The 16,580-nt window shown below is 48.7% G+C and overlaps 1 protein-coding gene across 2 annotated transcripts in view; it reads right to left on the bottom strand.

Annotated features, from left to right (window-relative positions):
* SLCO3A1 (solute carrier organic anion transporter family member 3A1) overlaps positions 1-16,580 on the bottom strand; it is a 298,956-nt gene that overhangs the window by 19,474 nt on the left and 262,902 nt on the right. For both annotated transcript variants that reach the window (XM_059371628.1, XM_059371627.1), the window contains exons 8-9: positions 12,298-12,473; positions 8,084-8,148 (exon numbers count right to left, since the gene is read on the bottom strand). In XM_059371628.1, coding sequence (XP_059227611.1) covers positions 8,084-8,148; positions 12,298-12,473 — 241 coding nt within the window. The remainder of the gene's footprint in view (positions 1-8,083; positions 8,149-12,297; positions 12,474-16,580) is intronic.

The raw sequence follows: 16,580 nt of genomic DNA, 5'->3' as shown, positions 1-16,580 counted from the left end.
CCTTTCCGATCTAGGATCTTGTTTTAAAACCTCATCACGCAATCTGGAATGGTCATGTTCCTTTTGATTTCTGTACTTACTGCCTCTCAAACCTTTGTAAAAACACTGTACCCAATAAGGACACGATTCTCCACTCACTGCCTGAGACGTCTCCTGCTTGCTACCTGTCCTTGTTATTTGAATGGGATGACCTCAGTAGGTTTCCCATCTGTACCATATCCCCACCTCCATGGGCCACGAGGAAACAAAAGCCACGGGAATTATGAAAACCTGACTCTTGCTCAGAGAAGCTTCTGGAGAAAGATCTTGATCAAAAGGCAAAAATGTAGAAACCAAGGGACACCTTACTGAAATGGAGTGGGGAAGATAGACTAAGAAGGCATACCACGCAGGGTCAATCACAGGCCCCAGCAGAAGAATCATCAATTACGGTCATTAAGGGGGAACCAAGGTCACTGCATCTCCTTTAAGAAATCCACCATCGCAGCAACCCAGCCACTGAAGACCCCATTATCACGCTGGACTTGTGCTTTTCTTGAAAACAACCCCTCCCAGCCTCCTCCTCTTTCTCCGTACAGTTCCCCTCCTTTGTTTACAATGGGACTTGCCTGCGGTTTCCTAAGTAGTTTGTATGCCCCGAATGGCAATTCTGTTATTCCTGAATGAACCCATTTATGCTGGTAAATAACTTTCACTGTTAAGGTTAAGACAGTAATGACTCTATTAACTACCCCCTCTCCCCAGCACTGTGTGGGGTGGTACTCTCTCTCTATCATAAACCCCCTCCGTAACCCTGTAACACCCCCTATTTTATATGCAGAGAAACTGAAGCTGGGGGAGACTACTTATTTGTCCCAGGCTTAACATTTCCAAACTCCAAACCCAATAATCTCCTTCTTACTAATTCAAAGTTTGTTGATTTGAAGAGAAGATTTTAGGCCTCTTATCAGGGATTTCCAGGGCTATAGAAAACATCTTATTTACCTTCCCGCTAAGCTCCTAGGAATCGGTGACTGGCCGAGGGCTGGCTCTGAAGCTTTCCGAGGCAAAAACACACAAGGATTCTGATCTTCGCAAGGCATGGAGGGGGAAACACATGCACAAGGAGGTTCTGACCTTTGCAAAGTGCAGAATCCTCCCTTCTCCCAAGTTGTTAATGCATTGAGAAGGTTGCAAGACTGTTTTGTAAGCAAACTCAGCATTTTGGAGAATATCTCAGGCAGCTCTACTGGCAGACGCTCATCAGGTCAGAGCTGAAAGTTGCCTTTCTTCAAGCACGGAGCTCACGCCTTCAGGTTTCTTGGTGGTGCAGAAGCCATGAGAGCTTAGGGACTGCAGACAGACTCTGGATTCCGACTCTGCCACACGGGAGCCTGTGACCCTGGGAAGTCACTCAACTGCACTGAATCTCAGTTGCATTGTTTATTAAAACAGGCACAAAATCCTTCTGGTAGGGGGCTTTCATACAGATTACATGAGATGGCATTTCTGAGAGGCCCTCCTGGAGCAGGCTCTTAACAGACCTGGTTGCTTTTCTGCTTTTTGGCTACCTGGAAACGTGGCCCCTTGACAGCATCCTCTCTAGCAGAAGAGCCGCAGAACATTCTTCAAGCCAAGACTCCGAGAATGGCCCCGACTGGCAAGACTCCTTCATGCCGTAAGAATAAGTCCGTTATGGAGGACAATCAGCTGCTTCCAGAAGGGAAGCCCAGTGGATAAGGTGTAAATTAGCGATCCTTCTGCTCTGAACACCTTCATACCATTACGCCCTCCAGTTCCTGAAGAACACGGAGGGAAGGTGGTAACGGTGCGGTATTTTAGAAACTGCGTGTCTTAGAACACAGTCCTTCCTGGAGCTGCGGCGGCATCCTCTCCCTCTTGCCTTCCCCTCTCCCTGTGTCTCCTGGGGAGGAGCTCGCGGATGGAGTGGGCAGGGACCAGTGTCCTGTCACTGGGAGGCCGGGAACCCGCTGCATGTCGAGGAGGTATCTGGACACTCCGTGCTACTACAGAGACTATGAAAGGGATTAAGTCTTACTTCCTATTACACTCTGGCCCAAACAGCAGCCATATATTGTGTGTGTGTGTGTGTGTGTGTGTATGTTTCAATGCAAAAAAATTGCAATACTGTTCAAGGAAATGGTCTCTGTTTTCCTGAAATCTATTAATGGAGATTAAACCCCACAGTCTTTTATTTTGGCTACTTAATTCAGTCCCCTGGTTGAAAAAGTTGGGCCTATTTATAGCCTTTGGTCTAAACTTTAAAGGTGAGCTTAAAGGTTTTTTTAAGAAAAATAAGTTCACATACCTTTTGGGGACAAAATAGAAGCTGAAAATGACTCTGCCATTTACATTTCAGAAATTCTATCCATTCTTCTGCAGCTTACCGGCCAAGACTTGAAGGCGCCGCAGAATCCCTCTTTAGCCTAACAGAATTACGGTCATGTCCAGCACATGTCCTACTGGGAGGGCTGGCGGAAAACAGATTCTCTTTGCTTCAGCAATGCCAAGGATGCGACTGGACTATTAGCACTGGCCAGCATGGCCCCTGGGTACTTGACATTCCCTTTTCTTAAATCTGGGACGTTGGGTGGTGCCACTTTGTTCTCACTTCATTCCTGGGCTCCTTGTTATAGTCACTAAGGCTAAAAGAGCTTAAATAACCTCCCCAAGGCCACCCAGTCCGGAATGGCAGAGGGGGCGGGGACCCAAAGCCATCTGGGTCTGCCTGCAGAGGGGTCCACGGTGAAAATGCGGCACCACTTTAGCACAGGTAAGGAGTGGATCTTGGGTGATGGGGGTACGTCAGGATGTCGGACATATCATTGCTTCATAGATGTTTGCTGAATTAGCAAACAGATGCACAGGTGAGTGGGAGAGGCCATCACACCCCATCCCCGATCAGCCCACAGCTGGGGGAGTGGTTTCTCCACTACGGCTTCCAGCACGCTGTGCTGACTTCTGCCAAAGCGCTCATTTCTTCCACCTGCCTGGAGTTTCCCAGATGTGCTGCTCCTGGAGTAGCTCCTGAATCACTCAAGACACACGGATGGTTTGCTTAGGAAAAGACACATGGGTCAAAGGTGCACCCGGAGGCCGATGTTCTCCGTGCTTTTTGCTTGGCGGGTGCTCTGAAAACCGAGAGCGGGCATCTGTGCGAGGAGAGTCTGGCCACCAGCCCAGCCCCGCCAATACCCTTAAGACAACTGATGGAGGGTAAGGCTTCTTCCTACGCTCAGTCCCCCTGCCATTGCTACTACCAACCACGTTCCCACTTCTGCTCCAGGACTGCGGGGGAGGCTCCCGGAGCCACACCGACCTTCGCCACTACCATCCCTGTTCTATCAAGTCCCTTGGGGGACTTCTCCCAGGGACGGAAACCCTCTGCTTCCCCTTGCGTTTCTGTTGGTTCTCTCGTGCTTTCCTCTAGTCGATTGTGGGGGGTTTCAACAGATGTTACCTCCACCAGGCGCTTGCACCTGTCCTTGCCTTTTTACTGTTCCGTTGCTATGCCTTGGTTTCCTGCTTCTCCCTTCGCTTCCTAATACTGCACCCTGCAGAACCACCTTGCTTCCAGGCAGATCTCCCTCAATCAGAACGTCAAATGCATTTCCACTTTCCCATCTTTATCTGTCATTTGCTCCCCACTGCCAACTACTTAACCAAGTAAAATATTTTTCCCCCTTGAAATTCAAGGTCCAGACCTATCTATCCAGCCCTATATATCCCTGATATTTGCTTTGTTCTCCTACTTGGAGCCCCATGGAGGCAGGATACTGGCTCCTTCATATTTTTATCTTCTTTGCAGCATCCTGAACAGGTTCCTGGACGTAGCAGGATCTCAGTGCATATCTGTTCCCATTAATTTCACTTGGTGTAATAATATCCACAGCATGCACTAAACCCCAGGGGCAAGATTGTGGACCAGACCTTCAAGCAGTTGGTTTGCCAACACTCAGAGAGAAAAGCAGTGATCAGGACATTTGCAGAAGGACGAAGGAGGGCAGATTTGAACGCATCAGCAGTTCTGCTGAGTAGGACATTCCGTTTACTCTGGATTTACCGACTCAGGTCAGTGTCCTTCTCTCCCCACTCAACTATTGCCACGGTCTTGGGGGACTTCTCCATGGACGTGCAGTTCCTCATCCTGGCCGTTCATCAACTCTTTCTCAAGGTCAAAGTCCTTTACTTCCTCTCCCCTCTGGCTGTGCCACACCCTGGGCTTTGTCCTGTCTCCCTGATCCTGCCTACAACCTTGATCCACCATTTAATGCCACTTTGGCCATCATCCTTTGTTTCTCTGCCCCCCCTTCTTTCTAGCACACCTGCCATTGCTACTACCAACCACGTTCCCACTTCTGCTCCAGGACTGCGGGGGAGGCTCCCGGAGCCACACCGACCTTCGCCACTACCATCCCTGTTCTATCAATTCCTTTCCACGGGCGTTTAAAGCAACGAGAAAAAAAATCTCACATTCACTTCTGAGTCCTACCCTCTTTCTTTATGCTCTGCACAGCCAAGAATCTGGAAAGAGTAGGCTCCCCTGCTGCCCCACTGCCTCAGGTTCTGCCTCACTGAGAGCGGTGCCTCACAGTGTCCGACACCACAGCCACTGAACCCATGTGGCTACTAAAATAAAACTCAGTAAAAACTAAAATTTATAGAAACCCCATTTCAAGGGCTCAATAGCCACAGGTGATGCAAAGACAGAGCATTTCCATTATTCTAGAAAGTTCTACTGCACAATACTGGTCTATGCCACTCCCAAATCTCTCTTCCTCCAGGTCTTCCTGTTTCAATAAGCAACGTCCCCATTCATCATGTGATCCAAGCCTCTTTAAGGAGCTGTCACTGTGGATTCTTCCCTCTTACATACTCCAGTGTGTACACTTCCGTTCAGAGACTTAGCCTGGAAGGTTCTTCTTCTACCTGCCCCTCCCCCACCCAGGCCATCAGATACTCCACCAGCTACTCCGTGGTACTGGCGGCGGTTCAGTCCCCACATGCTCATTCTCCCTAGGGCACACACGGTGGGCTTTCCTCAAAGGCACAACCACCTGGTGACTTCTGGGTAAAGTCCATCCATGACTTCCTCTGCCTTAGAGATAAAGGTCAAACCTGTGGACAGGGCAGCCACCCCTTCAGATCACGTTCCTAATGGCCGCCCACCCTTGCCCCATCTTTTGCCAGACTCCGTTTGCCCTGCACACTGCAGCCACCCAGGGCTTCCTGCAGCCCCAAACACGGTGCTCCCTCCCAGGCTTTTACTTCTGCAAGACCTTCCATATAAAGCAGTCTCCCGGCTCACCTATATACCTTTTGCTCAGTCTTCATGTCTGAGGCAGACACCACATGGTTTCAGATCCACACCCCCGCCCCCACGCCAAGGCCAGGTTCAGTGGCCACCCGTGTTGCACCTGTGTTGATGCCGTCATGTATCTTGCCACCCATCTACAGGGCCAATCACAAAGGCCAACAGGGTTGTGGAATCTGATTTCTTGGTTGACCCCTCGTTAACAGTAATGGCGGTTAAGCTTCTTGGGTGCTGCAGGAAACGGAATCAGGCAATTGCAAAGACCTCTCTGAGAAGCTGCTTTTAAGGAAAAGATGAAGCTACCATATCCTGCTAGAGTGGAGTTCTCTAGACTCTGACAGTGACCCATAAAGGGGAAACAAAATCAATATCGTGGGTCATGACCAACTTCTTAAGCATGGAAGAGAAGAGAATACATACACATTAAGGGTACTATTTTTGTGAAATTTTTGTCTCAGCTATATTAATGCATATGTATGTGGGTACTGGACCATGATGTAAAACTTATCTCTCGCTGGGGATCAGTCACAGAAGTTGGAAAATACGATTCTGGAGAATGCCTGGCTGATTATTCCTACAAACATGGAACTGCTTTAGGGCAACATACAAGGATCTTAACAATGTCACATTATACAAGCGCTATAATTTTCCATTCTGATTTCAAGTGTCCTATAATTTTCATTATCATTTCAGAAATATTTTACAAATCTTTTTTTTTTTTCATTTTGTGCTATCAAGTTATTCTAAAGGGTAACTATTTTTTTTGCTGTTTTTGTTCTTACCAGCTATTTTTGGAGTCTTCAGCATCTGTTTAGAGGTACAGAGATTCACTTAGAGCAACTCCACAGATGGGGGAGTCCCACCTTCCCCGGCCAGCTTGCAAGGAGACTCCCAGGAAGAGAGCTGTGCCCATTTACCTGGGCCCGGTCCACGGAAGGTGTGAACCCATTAGGCGCTCAATAAATATTAGTTTGTTGAATGAATGTGTATGTGAAACTACTTTAACATTTACAGAAATAAGGGTTCCCAACTTGCTATCTGATGTTACACACGCCTTTATCCACTCAAGGCAGCAGGGGTGAGACATTACGATGTGTGCATCCTTGGCCCTCCCAAGTAGAAGGGGAAAAAAAAAAATCAACATGATGATTACCCTGTGGTTATAGAATTCTACAAGCCACTACAACAGGGAGTCCTAAATGTTTTAGTTTGAATTCCTACTGAACTGGTCTTAACTGGGTATCTTCATACCTAGGGCATTTTTGTTTCCTACAAGATCAAAGTAAGATAAAAAACGCCACTTAAGTTTCCCTATGTGCACCCATATCCATGGATTGGTAATGGTGGATGGGACGCTGAGACCTTGTCCTGGGCACAGGAAGAAGGACCACAGCAGCCCACTGGAAATATTCTGCCACAGGCCGAGAAAGGAAGTGAGGGGCTGCATTAGCCCAGGACTTGTCATTCCCCAGGGAGGACCTTATGAACGACCAGAGGCTGATGGTTCTTCTGGATATCAGGAATTCATCTCATCATAAAAGTAACAGGCACCTACATATTCATTCAAAATTTTAAAACATTTAGAAAATAGGATTTATATATTCTTACCCAGACAACAACATACATGTTTGTTTAGCTTTATAATGTTGTTCCATGTTTATATTTAAAAACACTTGAATATATAGTATATTATAGACTTTTCTTCCCCTTCCATAGGTCATGTGCCCTTTCAAAGTCTATACATACTTACCAGAATTTTAGAGGGGGCCATAAATCCTACCGGAATTCTGAATCATAATAGATGTAATTAATTCCCTGGCTGCTGGACGTTGGGTAGTTGCCAATTTTTCATGTTTTACAAACATTTTCATAAATATTTCTAGGGCTGAGTCTTCGTGCACGTCTACAGTGATACACTTAGAATAAGGAGTTTAATTTTTACTCTAAAAATACACACCATGGTTATCTCCCTTTGCACATTTATTTACCATACAATGACCATGAAAGAAGACCACTAGTCTTCAAGGGGAAAAGTTACCCTGTTTTTATTTTGGTCTTGACAAAGGGATGTTTATAAAGCAACAGAGGTCTAGAGGGACATGGGTGGGGGGCATGCCTGGCAGATGAGTTACCCAGTGAGCCGCTCCAGCTTCGCCTCAGCCTGTCCTAGGACCCAGGGACACCCATGGAATATTCCTCTGCTCTATTTTCTCATTTTAAAATTGAGAGGGTTAGACTTCATTCCTTTTATCCATACCAAACCTTGGAATGTACGTTCTATAGCACGAAGGTCACCTTTGCCCCATCCTGGAAACCCAAGTGAAATAAACTCTATCAGTTTGGAAAAATTTAAAGGGCGCAAAGTTTCCATTTGTGAAGCGTTGTAAGATTGCCTCTCTGTCCCAGCTGGCGGCCCCATAAACGAGGCATTTCACGAGCTGCCCAGGGTTTGCTTAATGAGGGAGCCACGTTACGCCATCAAATGTTTTTCCCTTTGGTGCCATCATTCTCCCCTTCTTATGCCTCTGAGAATTCAGTGTGGCACAGAGACAGAGTTTATATAAAGGAAAACTGGGTGGTATCCAGAGAGAGCTAGGTCTCAACCCAGAGCAAAAGGTACAGATTTAAGTTTCTCTTGTTTACTAATAGTTATTAAACTGCATAGAAAAAAAAAGAAAAGCTCAAGAAATGGGACAAAGTCGCGGACTTTTACTCACCTCGGTATAAGCATCCAATTCATTACTGAAGGAATAAAGAGAGCATACATACCCAACAAACGGAGGAGGAGGAACAGGACTCCCAGGGCGTAAGACTTGAGTTCAGGGCTGACTGTCCTACATGCAAAGAGATGAAGAGGAGAAAGGAAAAGATTCTTATCACTCCGCTTTAATTAACAGACCCCAGAGTCCTCCGCGGCAGTCCATAAGAGCCATTTTTCAGAAATTAATAGTTTTGGGGGTCCTTTTTTTTTGGCTTTCTGTTTAAAGTCTGAAAAGCAACTAACTGCAATGACAAGATAAGTGTAGGAACTTGAAAGTGTGAATAATGGGGCTAATCTTGTCCTTGGAAGGAAGACATGCAAATGCGGTCCCTTAAGTCTTCATTGAAAGGCATTTTTGCTTTTGCCAGGATAGGAAAACATCTTAACTTGGTAGGATACATGTATTGGGGAAATAGGAACTGGGAAGACCATGTCTCTTATGCTTCACAAACAGCACCATGTACACCCTCGTCCTTCCAAGGTTATTCTGTGAAATCAACCAGACGAGCATTGGTTTGACACCTCAGACAGACCACTTGCAAAATAACCCATTCATCTATATCCAATGTCACTACCTTTTAAATCGGAAAAGTATCTTCATAGGGTCTTGGTTCTTTTTTTGAAATGACTCAATCACTCTGGCTTTGGTTTATCTACAACAGTCCGTTAGAATGAGTCTCTTGCACATTTTCTAGAATATTCTCAGGGTAGAACATTTTCTGGGATGAGTGTGACAATAGAGGTGGTTTGGAAGGGATGACCATTCCAGATAGAGGGGCCCTCCCAGCTGATAACACATCTTTTTTGAAATGCCTCTTCTTCTTAAAACCAGTATTAATTCAAGGCTTGTCCTCTCTCCTTGAGTCCAGAGATGACCTGCTCTTGTTCATCATGAGCACATCATGGTGACGATGTACTGAGTAATAAATATATAAATTCTAGTGGGGTGGAGAGGGGATGTGAAAGGAGATGTATTTGACACCACTGGCAGAGAAACTTCCCCTCATGCCATTCCCATTCTAAGTCCCTAGGGTCAATCCAGTGGTAAGTACACAACTATGACCCCTGGAAGGACTTGGCTAGACCTAAAACCAGCCCAGTGTAGCTCACTGGACTCACTTTGAAAACACAAGGAGGCTCAAAGACCAGAAAGACCCATGCAGCACAGGGAGGACCTAGGCAATCAATTCTGTAGAAAAAAAATGTTAGAAACAAAGTCACCACTGGTTATCTTAAGTCTCCTAGGATATCTAGGAGACTTAAGATTTGTATCAGGATACATAACCTGACTGTAGATTTACTAGCTAAAAGTATATTCTAACATGACCCCAGAGGTCATTCATCTCACCATCCAACATTATCCATCCAATGACCTACCACCTGGTTCAAGCTTTAGGTGGGCCTGTCTTTGGCTTCTAGGCAGAGCGACCAAAGGATGTCATCAAACCCAAAGGAACATGGATGTAGTTTTTAGAGTCTCGGCCCTATTTCTAAGATTTCCAGTGAAAACTAAAGATGTGTTATTCTTGGGGAAATACCCATTTCTTCTTAATTATAAAGAGTGTGATACAGGCTAGCAGGTCAAGACTTTCTCTGAGTGATGGAAAAACCATTCTCCAGCTGATGAAGCCAGAGACCCAAACAACATCAATGATGAATTCAGCGTTTCTGGACAGAAGCACAGCCAGTTCTCTTCAGAACATACTTGTTTCCAAATCTAAGTTCTTCAGAGCTATTATCGGCTCCCTGGATCTGCTTTCTGCACATTCCCTTGAAGGTACTGAATTGAAAGACACCCAAATAAAGGCAAATTCTTCTCAAGCAAACGTGCTGGCATAATGAGCTAGAATACTTATCACTTGAAATTTGCTTTCCTTTCAGCTCTCCTGTCACTAGGAATAAAATGAGCAAGGTGCTAAGATCTCCCGTTATATCCCGTTGGGGAACCGGTTCCCACGGGGGGAGTCCTCCTTCTCAGAACGAGCTATGCAGAAATGCAAGGCTTGGGTCTGAATGTTACTGAAAGGTCTGCGAAAGGCCAGGGGTGGGGGCTTAGGTCTACAACTTAGGGGCCGATGACCTTGAGAATACTGCTTAAACACTCTTGGAGCCTCCACGTCTCCATCTGTAGAAGGGGAATGCTAATCATGATGTAAACACATAATTAAAACAGGAGCACAGCGCTGGCTCCGAAAGAGGGGCTCAGTGAGGGTCAGTTTATCTTCTCACCTAGGGGTGCTCTGTGCACTACAATGGGGCCATCACTCTGGCACAGGGTAAGGCTGGCACATGCCTGGGCTGTGCCCTCGTGTCTGCCTAGATCATCTAGGATGGCAAAGTGGACTGGGATGGTGACGGAGTAAGGGGCTACCCCGTTCACCTCGATGGACCCGATGTGCGAGTCTGTGCCTCTCGCAGACCCCAGCAGAGCACGGGGCTGAGACCCAGTCTAGGTCATGCAGGCCACCTGCTGCTGATCTAGCCAAAGGAATCAAAATAGGTTCCTGAAAATCTCCAAGAGCTATTTACCAAGCTGTTACTTGGAAGTGATTAAGATTTCACCTTTCTGTGTTTGCTCTGCCAGTCGCGAACAGTGAGCTGGCTTTTTTGTACGGAAGTCATGGAGAGCAAAGAAAGGGGACTAGTCACTGCTAATCGTCACGAAGGTCATTTTTTTCCTGCACGTTAGTGCCTTTTGTACGTGGCCAACACAATATAACTTCACGGGAATTTCTAAAAATGAAAAATAACTTACCCAGAACACAGTCACCCCAGACCCATACCTAGGACCTGACGGGCTTTGTCCACATGCATATTCTACATAATCAACCTCTGTATATAATTTAAATGCAATAGTTCACTCCACAAATACTTTTCACATTCTTAAGGATTTTCATTATCCCATTGAGCTATGGTACAGTACTATAATTTATTATTCCAATTCAGGTTTTTCTGCTATTATAGTTAACATTGTAATAAAAATCTGTCTGCACAGAGCTGTTTTTCTGGTAGAGTAGTATTTTTCCTAAGTGGTGAGAGGCAGGGTTACCTCATAAAAAATCTGAACACTTTTATGACTCTTAATTCACAATGCTAGAGTGCTTCTTTGAAATCGGAGCGATGGGCTTCTCAATGCCCCCAGCCGTGTGGGATTTGATCAGCGTGGCTACAGCCTTGCAAGCACTGGGCGTGAATATTTAACACTGATTTCTCAAGTTTAGTAAGTACAGAATGGCACGTTGTTATTGTTGCCTTAATGTTTCTGCACATTAACAAGGCTTTGCTAATGACCTCCTTGAGAACACAAGCACTTTGCAGAAATACTCTTCCTTAGGAATTCATAACCAAGACCGGGAAACGTGGTGGGCATGGCGAGAAAAACGGAGCTGGATCAAGCAGCTGGGGATGTGGGTCGGCACAGGTCACACTCAAGTGTTGCAGTCCTGCTTGTATTTCTAGCTGCTAGGAGTGAACGAGCCACATCCCAGTAAGGGGGGTATGTGTTTGGTGTCACTTCCTGTGGTTCAACAGAGACCCTGGGTTATGGAGCATCTCACTTCTAGGTTCCTCAAACAACTCTAGATAACTTGGCAGATGTACATGTTACTCAGAAGATGACTCCACAGGTCCCCTTGGAAGCAAGCAGCGCCTCTGCCCCCAGGACAGGTCCCGAGACACAGGGAGCCACAGACTCTGGATGCCCTCTCCAGCCATCTGTTTGTACAAGAGAGGTCACGGTTGGCAGACCCATGGCCTCCCTGGGACCCACACCACCGCAGGAGGCCAGCGGGACCAATGACATCACTCCCCGGCCCCAATTCAGAAACACCTCTGAGGGAAAATGTGCCCAAGTTCATGTGGCGGATCAGCAGTGGGACGATGCTGGACTTGAGGACTTGGCTAGTCCAGTGCCATTTCCGTCTTATTGCAATAATGCTGCTCTCTGTAAAAATCGAAGCAGGACCAAGGTTCCTTTCCAAATCACCTGCAGGGTCTACTCTGGGGAGGATATGAAGGTATATCTTCGCCCTTAGGCTACGCTTTCTGGTCTCTTGTGAGGTCCCGTCAGATGTAACGGACCCCTATCAGCCCGGGGAAGCTGGCTTCCGAGATGCACAAGTACCTGACGTTCTGGCCGCCTGAGGACTGCAGGCACCCACGAGGTAGGCAGGGGCAGGGCACGAGGGGAGCCTGGCTCGCGAGTCCCCGGCCCTGAGCTTACCTGATAAGGATGATGACCGAGGGTGTCTGTGCCATTGCCCCGATCATGCTGCAGACACACATCACACACAGGAAGGTGAGGAAGGCCTCTTGGCACCCGGGACTGGGGCACTTTCCAGGAACCACAGTCGTGTTCTCGGGCGGGACGGTCGTGAGGCACGCACAGCCGGTGAGATTCTGAAACGCAAGGGGTTCAGCCCTTTTAACTGGGGGCAATCTCCCGTTTCCGAGCCCAAAGCCATCCATCAGCTGGCGCTGTCACAGCCTAATTATGCATTCTGTGGCATTCCATTAATTAGGCCTGAATAAACGAGTTAGCTTTTTAAGAAGGCTGCAAAACACACGCAAATAAAGGAATATTTACGGGGAGGAGAGCCCGTGCCCCATCTCCTGTGTGTTTCACTTCCACGTTCCAGAATCCCTCCATAAGCTGTACCCTGGACAAACGGTCCCCCCCAATACAATTAGAGAGGAAACTGCGCCTTCCCAATATGATAAAACATTGCCAAATTAACGTTATAATGCCTTGCCAATTTGTCTTCTCTTTTATGCAGTGATAATTACAATGAAGTGTATTAAAAGAAGTAAATCAGGTAACCTGCATATTGTTGTTGGTTCAATGCCCAGGGTGGCACTTGGAACAAAGGACGTGCATTGTCACGCACCAAGTTGCTGCTCTTGTGGGGCCACTGGAGGGGGCAGCTTAATGGGAACGTTCTCGCGCGGCAGGGTTAGCAAAGAGGGCTAAGAGATGCCAGGAGCTTGCAGCAGACCACGCGTGAGCAGCGAGTGAAAGCCCAAACCAGACACATTTATTAATACTTGATCCAAGCAGGGGGGAAAAAAAAAGACTGCATTCCATTTGATCTTGCGGTGGACTCTTGCCCAGCTGCCCCTGCTCCCAGGCGTGGTCTAGTCCCTCCTTCATCATCAGAGGAATTTCTGATGGCAACGGGAGGGGCAGGGGCGGGGAGAGGCAGTGCCAAGTGAGCGCCAAGCCAATTAAGGTTCGATAATAATAGTGCAGAGGCCTTTAATGAATACAATCATAAATGATTCATTGCTTTTCTTCTCGAGACTGCTTGGCTTTCAGAGCACACGCCCAGGAAAATCCTCCTGAGGGTCAAACAAATCCCTTTTGGCTTACACATGCCACCTCCTGTCTTCGTTCCTCTCCATCCTCCCTGTCCCTTTTCTCTTCCCACAGAACACAGCATAAGTGGGGGTTTTGCTCATCCCATCAAGCCACAGAGGATGTTTCAGGGGTGTCCAAAGGCTCTTAGGTGCCCCCCCATCCCATCAGGGTCACCCCATCTGGCTGTGCTTTGCACAGGGGCTTCTACCCATGGGGCAGAGGTGTGCGCAGACAGGGTGTGGGGCTGGACCCTTCTTCCTAAGCGTTGTGCCCAGAGCAGGTGCCTCTGTGCAAATGACCCGGTCCTAGCACCCTACGGCGTTTACTGTAATTCCCCCGAGGTGCTGGAGCCTTGCCTCTGTGTCCCTTCCCACACACCTCTGCCTGGGGGCTTCCTGGCGCTTCTGTAAAATTCACCTCCTTCTGGGAGGCCTCCCCCTGCTGAGCCATGAGCCAGGGCCTTTGTGGGCCCCCGAGGACGACCGAGTCTGAGGGACACTCTCCTGAGCACTTCACGAAGCTGACACACAACCGGTGAAGCTTAGCAGATGGTTTTAGAGGTCCTCTGCGAATGATCTTCGCCTGCGTTGACCAGAAGGCAGGACTTCTCCCTACCCACAACTTAAAATGCCCCTTCTCTCCCTACTCCGGGAAGGAAACCGTCCGCCCCACCCCCTCCCCAATCCCAACCTCACAGCCACACTCCGCTAGCTGTCTACACTCACCACCTCATCCCCCAAGCCTCCCCTCACTCTGGCTGGGCTGGCTTCTGTCCCCCACAGGCAGGAACCCGATCCTGCTAAGCTCCCTGAGGGCCCCCACATCCTGACCCCACCATCCACTTTTCTCTTCCTGGAGCCCCCTAGGGGCGCATATCCATGAACCACTTTCCTCCCTGGCTTCCATAGCCGCACAGCCCATAATCCTCCCAGACGCACCTGACCCGTCCTGCCCCAGGGGCTCTGAGCACGTTACCATCTCCAGGCGGAATCTGGGATCAAACGCCCGGAGCTGGATTCGCCTGCCAGCTCGGCACTACTCCTCTGCTACGCTGGGGGCTATTTCCCCAGAATCCCCTTCCCTGCAGGGATGGGAGCTGGATGGGGCGCAGGGGTGGGGTGGGGGAGACATGGATGAGATTTAGAAGGCAGAAGTTAAGCAGAGGCCACGACCCTTCACAAGGTCAGACATAGGGATGATACCACATACCTCCACTCGGTGGAGGTGCCCCGCAGGGGCCGGGTGGCTGTAGCATCCGTGTTCACACCTGCCCTCATTTCTGCCTGTCCTGCTGACAACAGAGGCCCCATGCCCACCTCTACTGATGTGGTTGTCTGCCCACGGACCTGGCCGGTACCCCTTTTGTCTCTCTCAGCAGCCACGTGAACAAAGCTTCTTGGGATTTTCCCACAAGCCCCCACGTTCCCACCTGAGCAGGAGCTTCTGGGGATGGAGTGACTGTCCTCCGATCCTTCATCTCACTCCTCCCAGATTTTAATACCCCAACTTGCCCATGTTCACAGTAGCTCCGATTCCCACACTAAATTCTTTATCTCCAACATACTTGTGGGCACAGTTTTCTGGACCGAACCCTGAGAGATGCATGCCCCCCCCACACCCCAACCTCCCCTATCTCTGCATCTCTTGCCTGAGAAGTGATACCCTATTAATTCTCTGGAACCCCTTACTCCCATGTCTGATCTTTTTCCCCTCACTATGGGGCTACGGAGCCCAGATACCACTGTGGTTTTTCTCCCTAATTTATCCTCAGCTCTCGAGGACAGGGCTTTCCCCATGACAGGGAGTCAAGAGCTATTTATCAAACAAAAGAACAGATCTCAAGTCCTATTCGTTTCACCGAATCCTAATTCCTTCTCAAACCCTCAAATCCTTCTGTCTCTGATTCCTGCCATGAAAAAAGAGAGGTCTGAGTCTGGGGGAGCTGAGAACCACATGGACCCGAAGAATTCACAGGTATAAGAGAGGAACAGGACCCTTGGGAATGGCCGTGGTCCTGCTTCAACAAGCATCCTAAGAAGTGAGCACTGACTCGACCTCTTACAAATATGATGTGAGTACCGGAATTGAGGGGTCGGGGCCAGGACCCGGTGAATGAACCATGTGATTGGTGAGCTTTGTTGAGTTTAAAAACTAATCCGTAACTGGGACCTACGCTCAGTCCTAGAGTTTTGCCCCATACCGACGCGGGCTCCACTGCGTCCGATTTACCATGAAAGGAAAATGCCGGGGTCCTCTCTGCTCTAAGAAATGGACCCAGCCCGGATTCGGTCCGTGCTCCTGCCCCTAACGGAGTGGGATCAAAATGAGACATCTTTCCCCCACTGTCTGACGCAGCGATTGCCTGGCCCTGCCTGGTCCGGGGGTGACGGCGACCCTGAAGCCAGTGTCCTGGGAATGGAGTGAGTGGACGGCAAAGCTGAGGCCCCGTGGGACCTGCAGCCGAGACCAGGGGAGGGAGGTGACGACGGGGCATGAAGCCAGGGAGAGGAGGGACGAGACAAAAACAGGCCAAGGGCAGCTTTGGGCTGACTGGACAAAAACGAGGCACTTGTAGGGTCATTCATGCCGGAAGTGGAAATACAACCAGGGAAGACGTCAGCTTGCTGGTGCTCAGGAGAGAAGCTGTAAAGATTCTGGGCAAACCTGTTATTTACTTATTTTGACTCCATTTGAGAAGAGCTGTGAAGAGGCTAGGGAGGAGGTAAGCCAGAGGGTCTGAGCAGGGACACGTGAATGGGTCTCCTTTTTGGGCGGGTGACTCAGTCTGACACAATGACTGGGAACCCTGGGTGGTCCCATGGTCTGCGGGGGGAGGGGCAGCTGGGACTTCCCTGTGACCCTTCCAAGATGGAATCTAAGGGAACAGGCAGAGCCTGTGGCCATATGGCAAGAGATGGGGAACATCGTTCATTCGGGCTTGGGTGACCCAAGAGCTGGGCCTGGATGTCACACGCTAAAGGACATGCAGGGACGCTGGCTCCAGAGGAGCTCTTTGGGAACACGTCCACGCCTGGTGGGAAGAACCACAGACGAGGACCACACAGTGTCATCTTCCCCACAATTACAACAGGCGACTTCCCACTGATGGGGTTTCAGACTACTGTCCCATATCAAAAGGAAGCGGGGGT

Source organism: Mustela nigripes, chromosome 13 (genome assembly GCF_022355385.1).
Source record: "Mustela nigripes isolate SB6536 chromosome 13, MUSNIG.SB6536, whole genome shotgun sequence".
NCBI classification, from domain to species: Eukaryota; Metazoa; Chordata; class Mammalia; order Carnivora; family Mustelidae; genus Mustela; species Mustela nigripes.
Note: the sequence above shows the minus strand (reverse complement) of the source record. Positions and strands in the feature narration are given on the sequence as shown.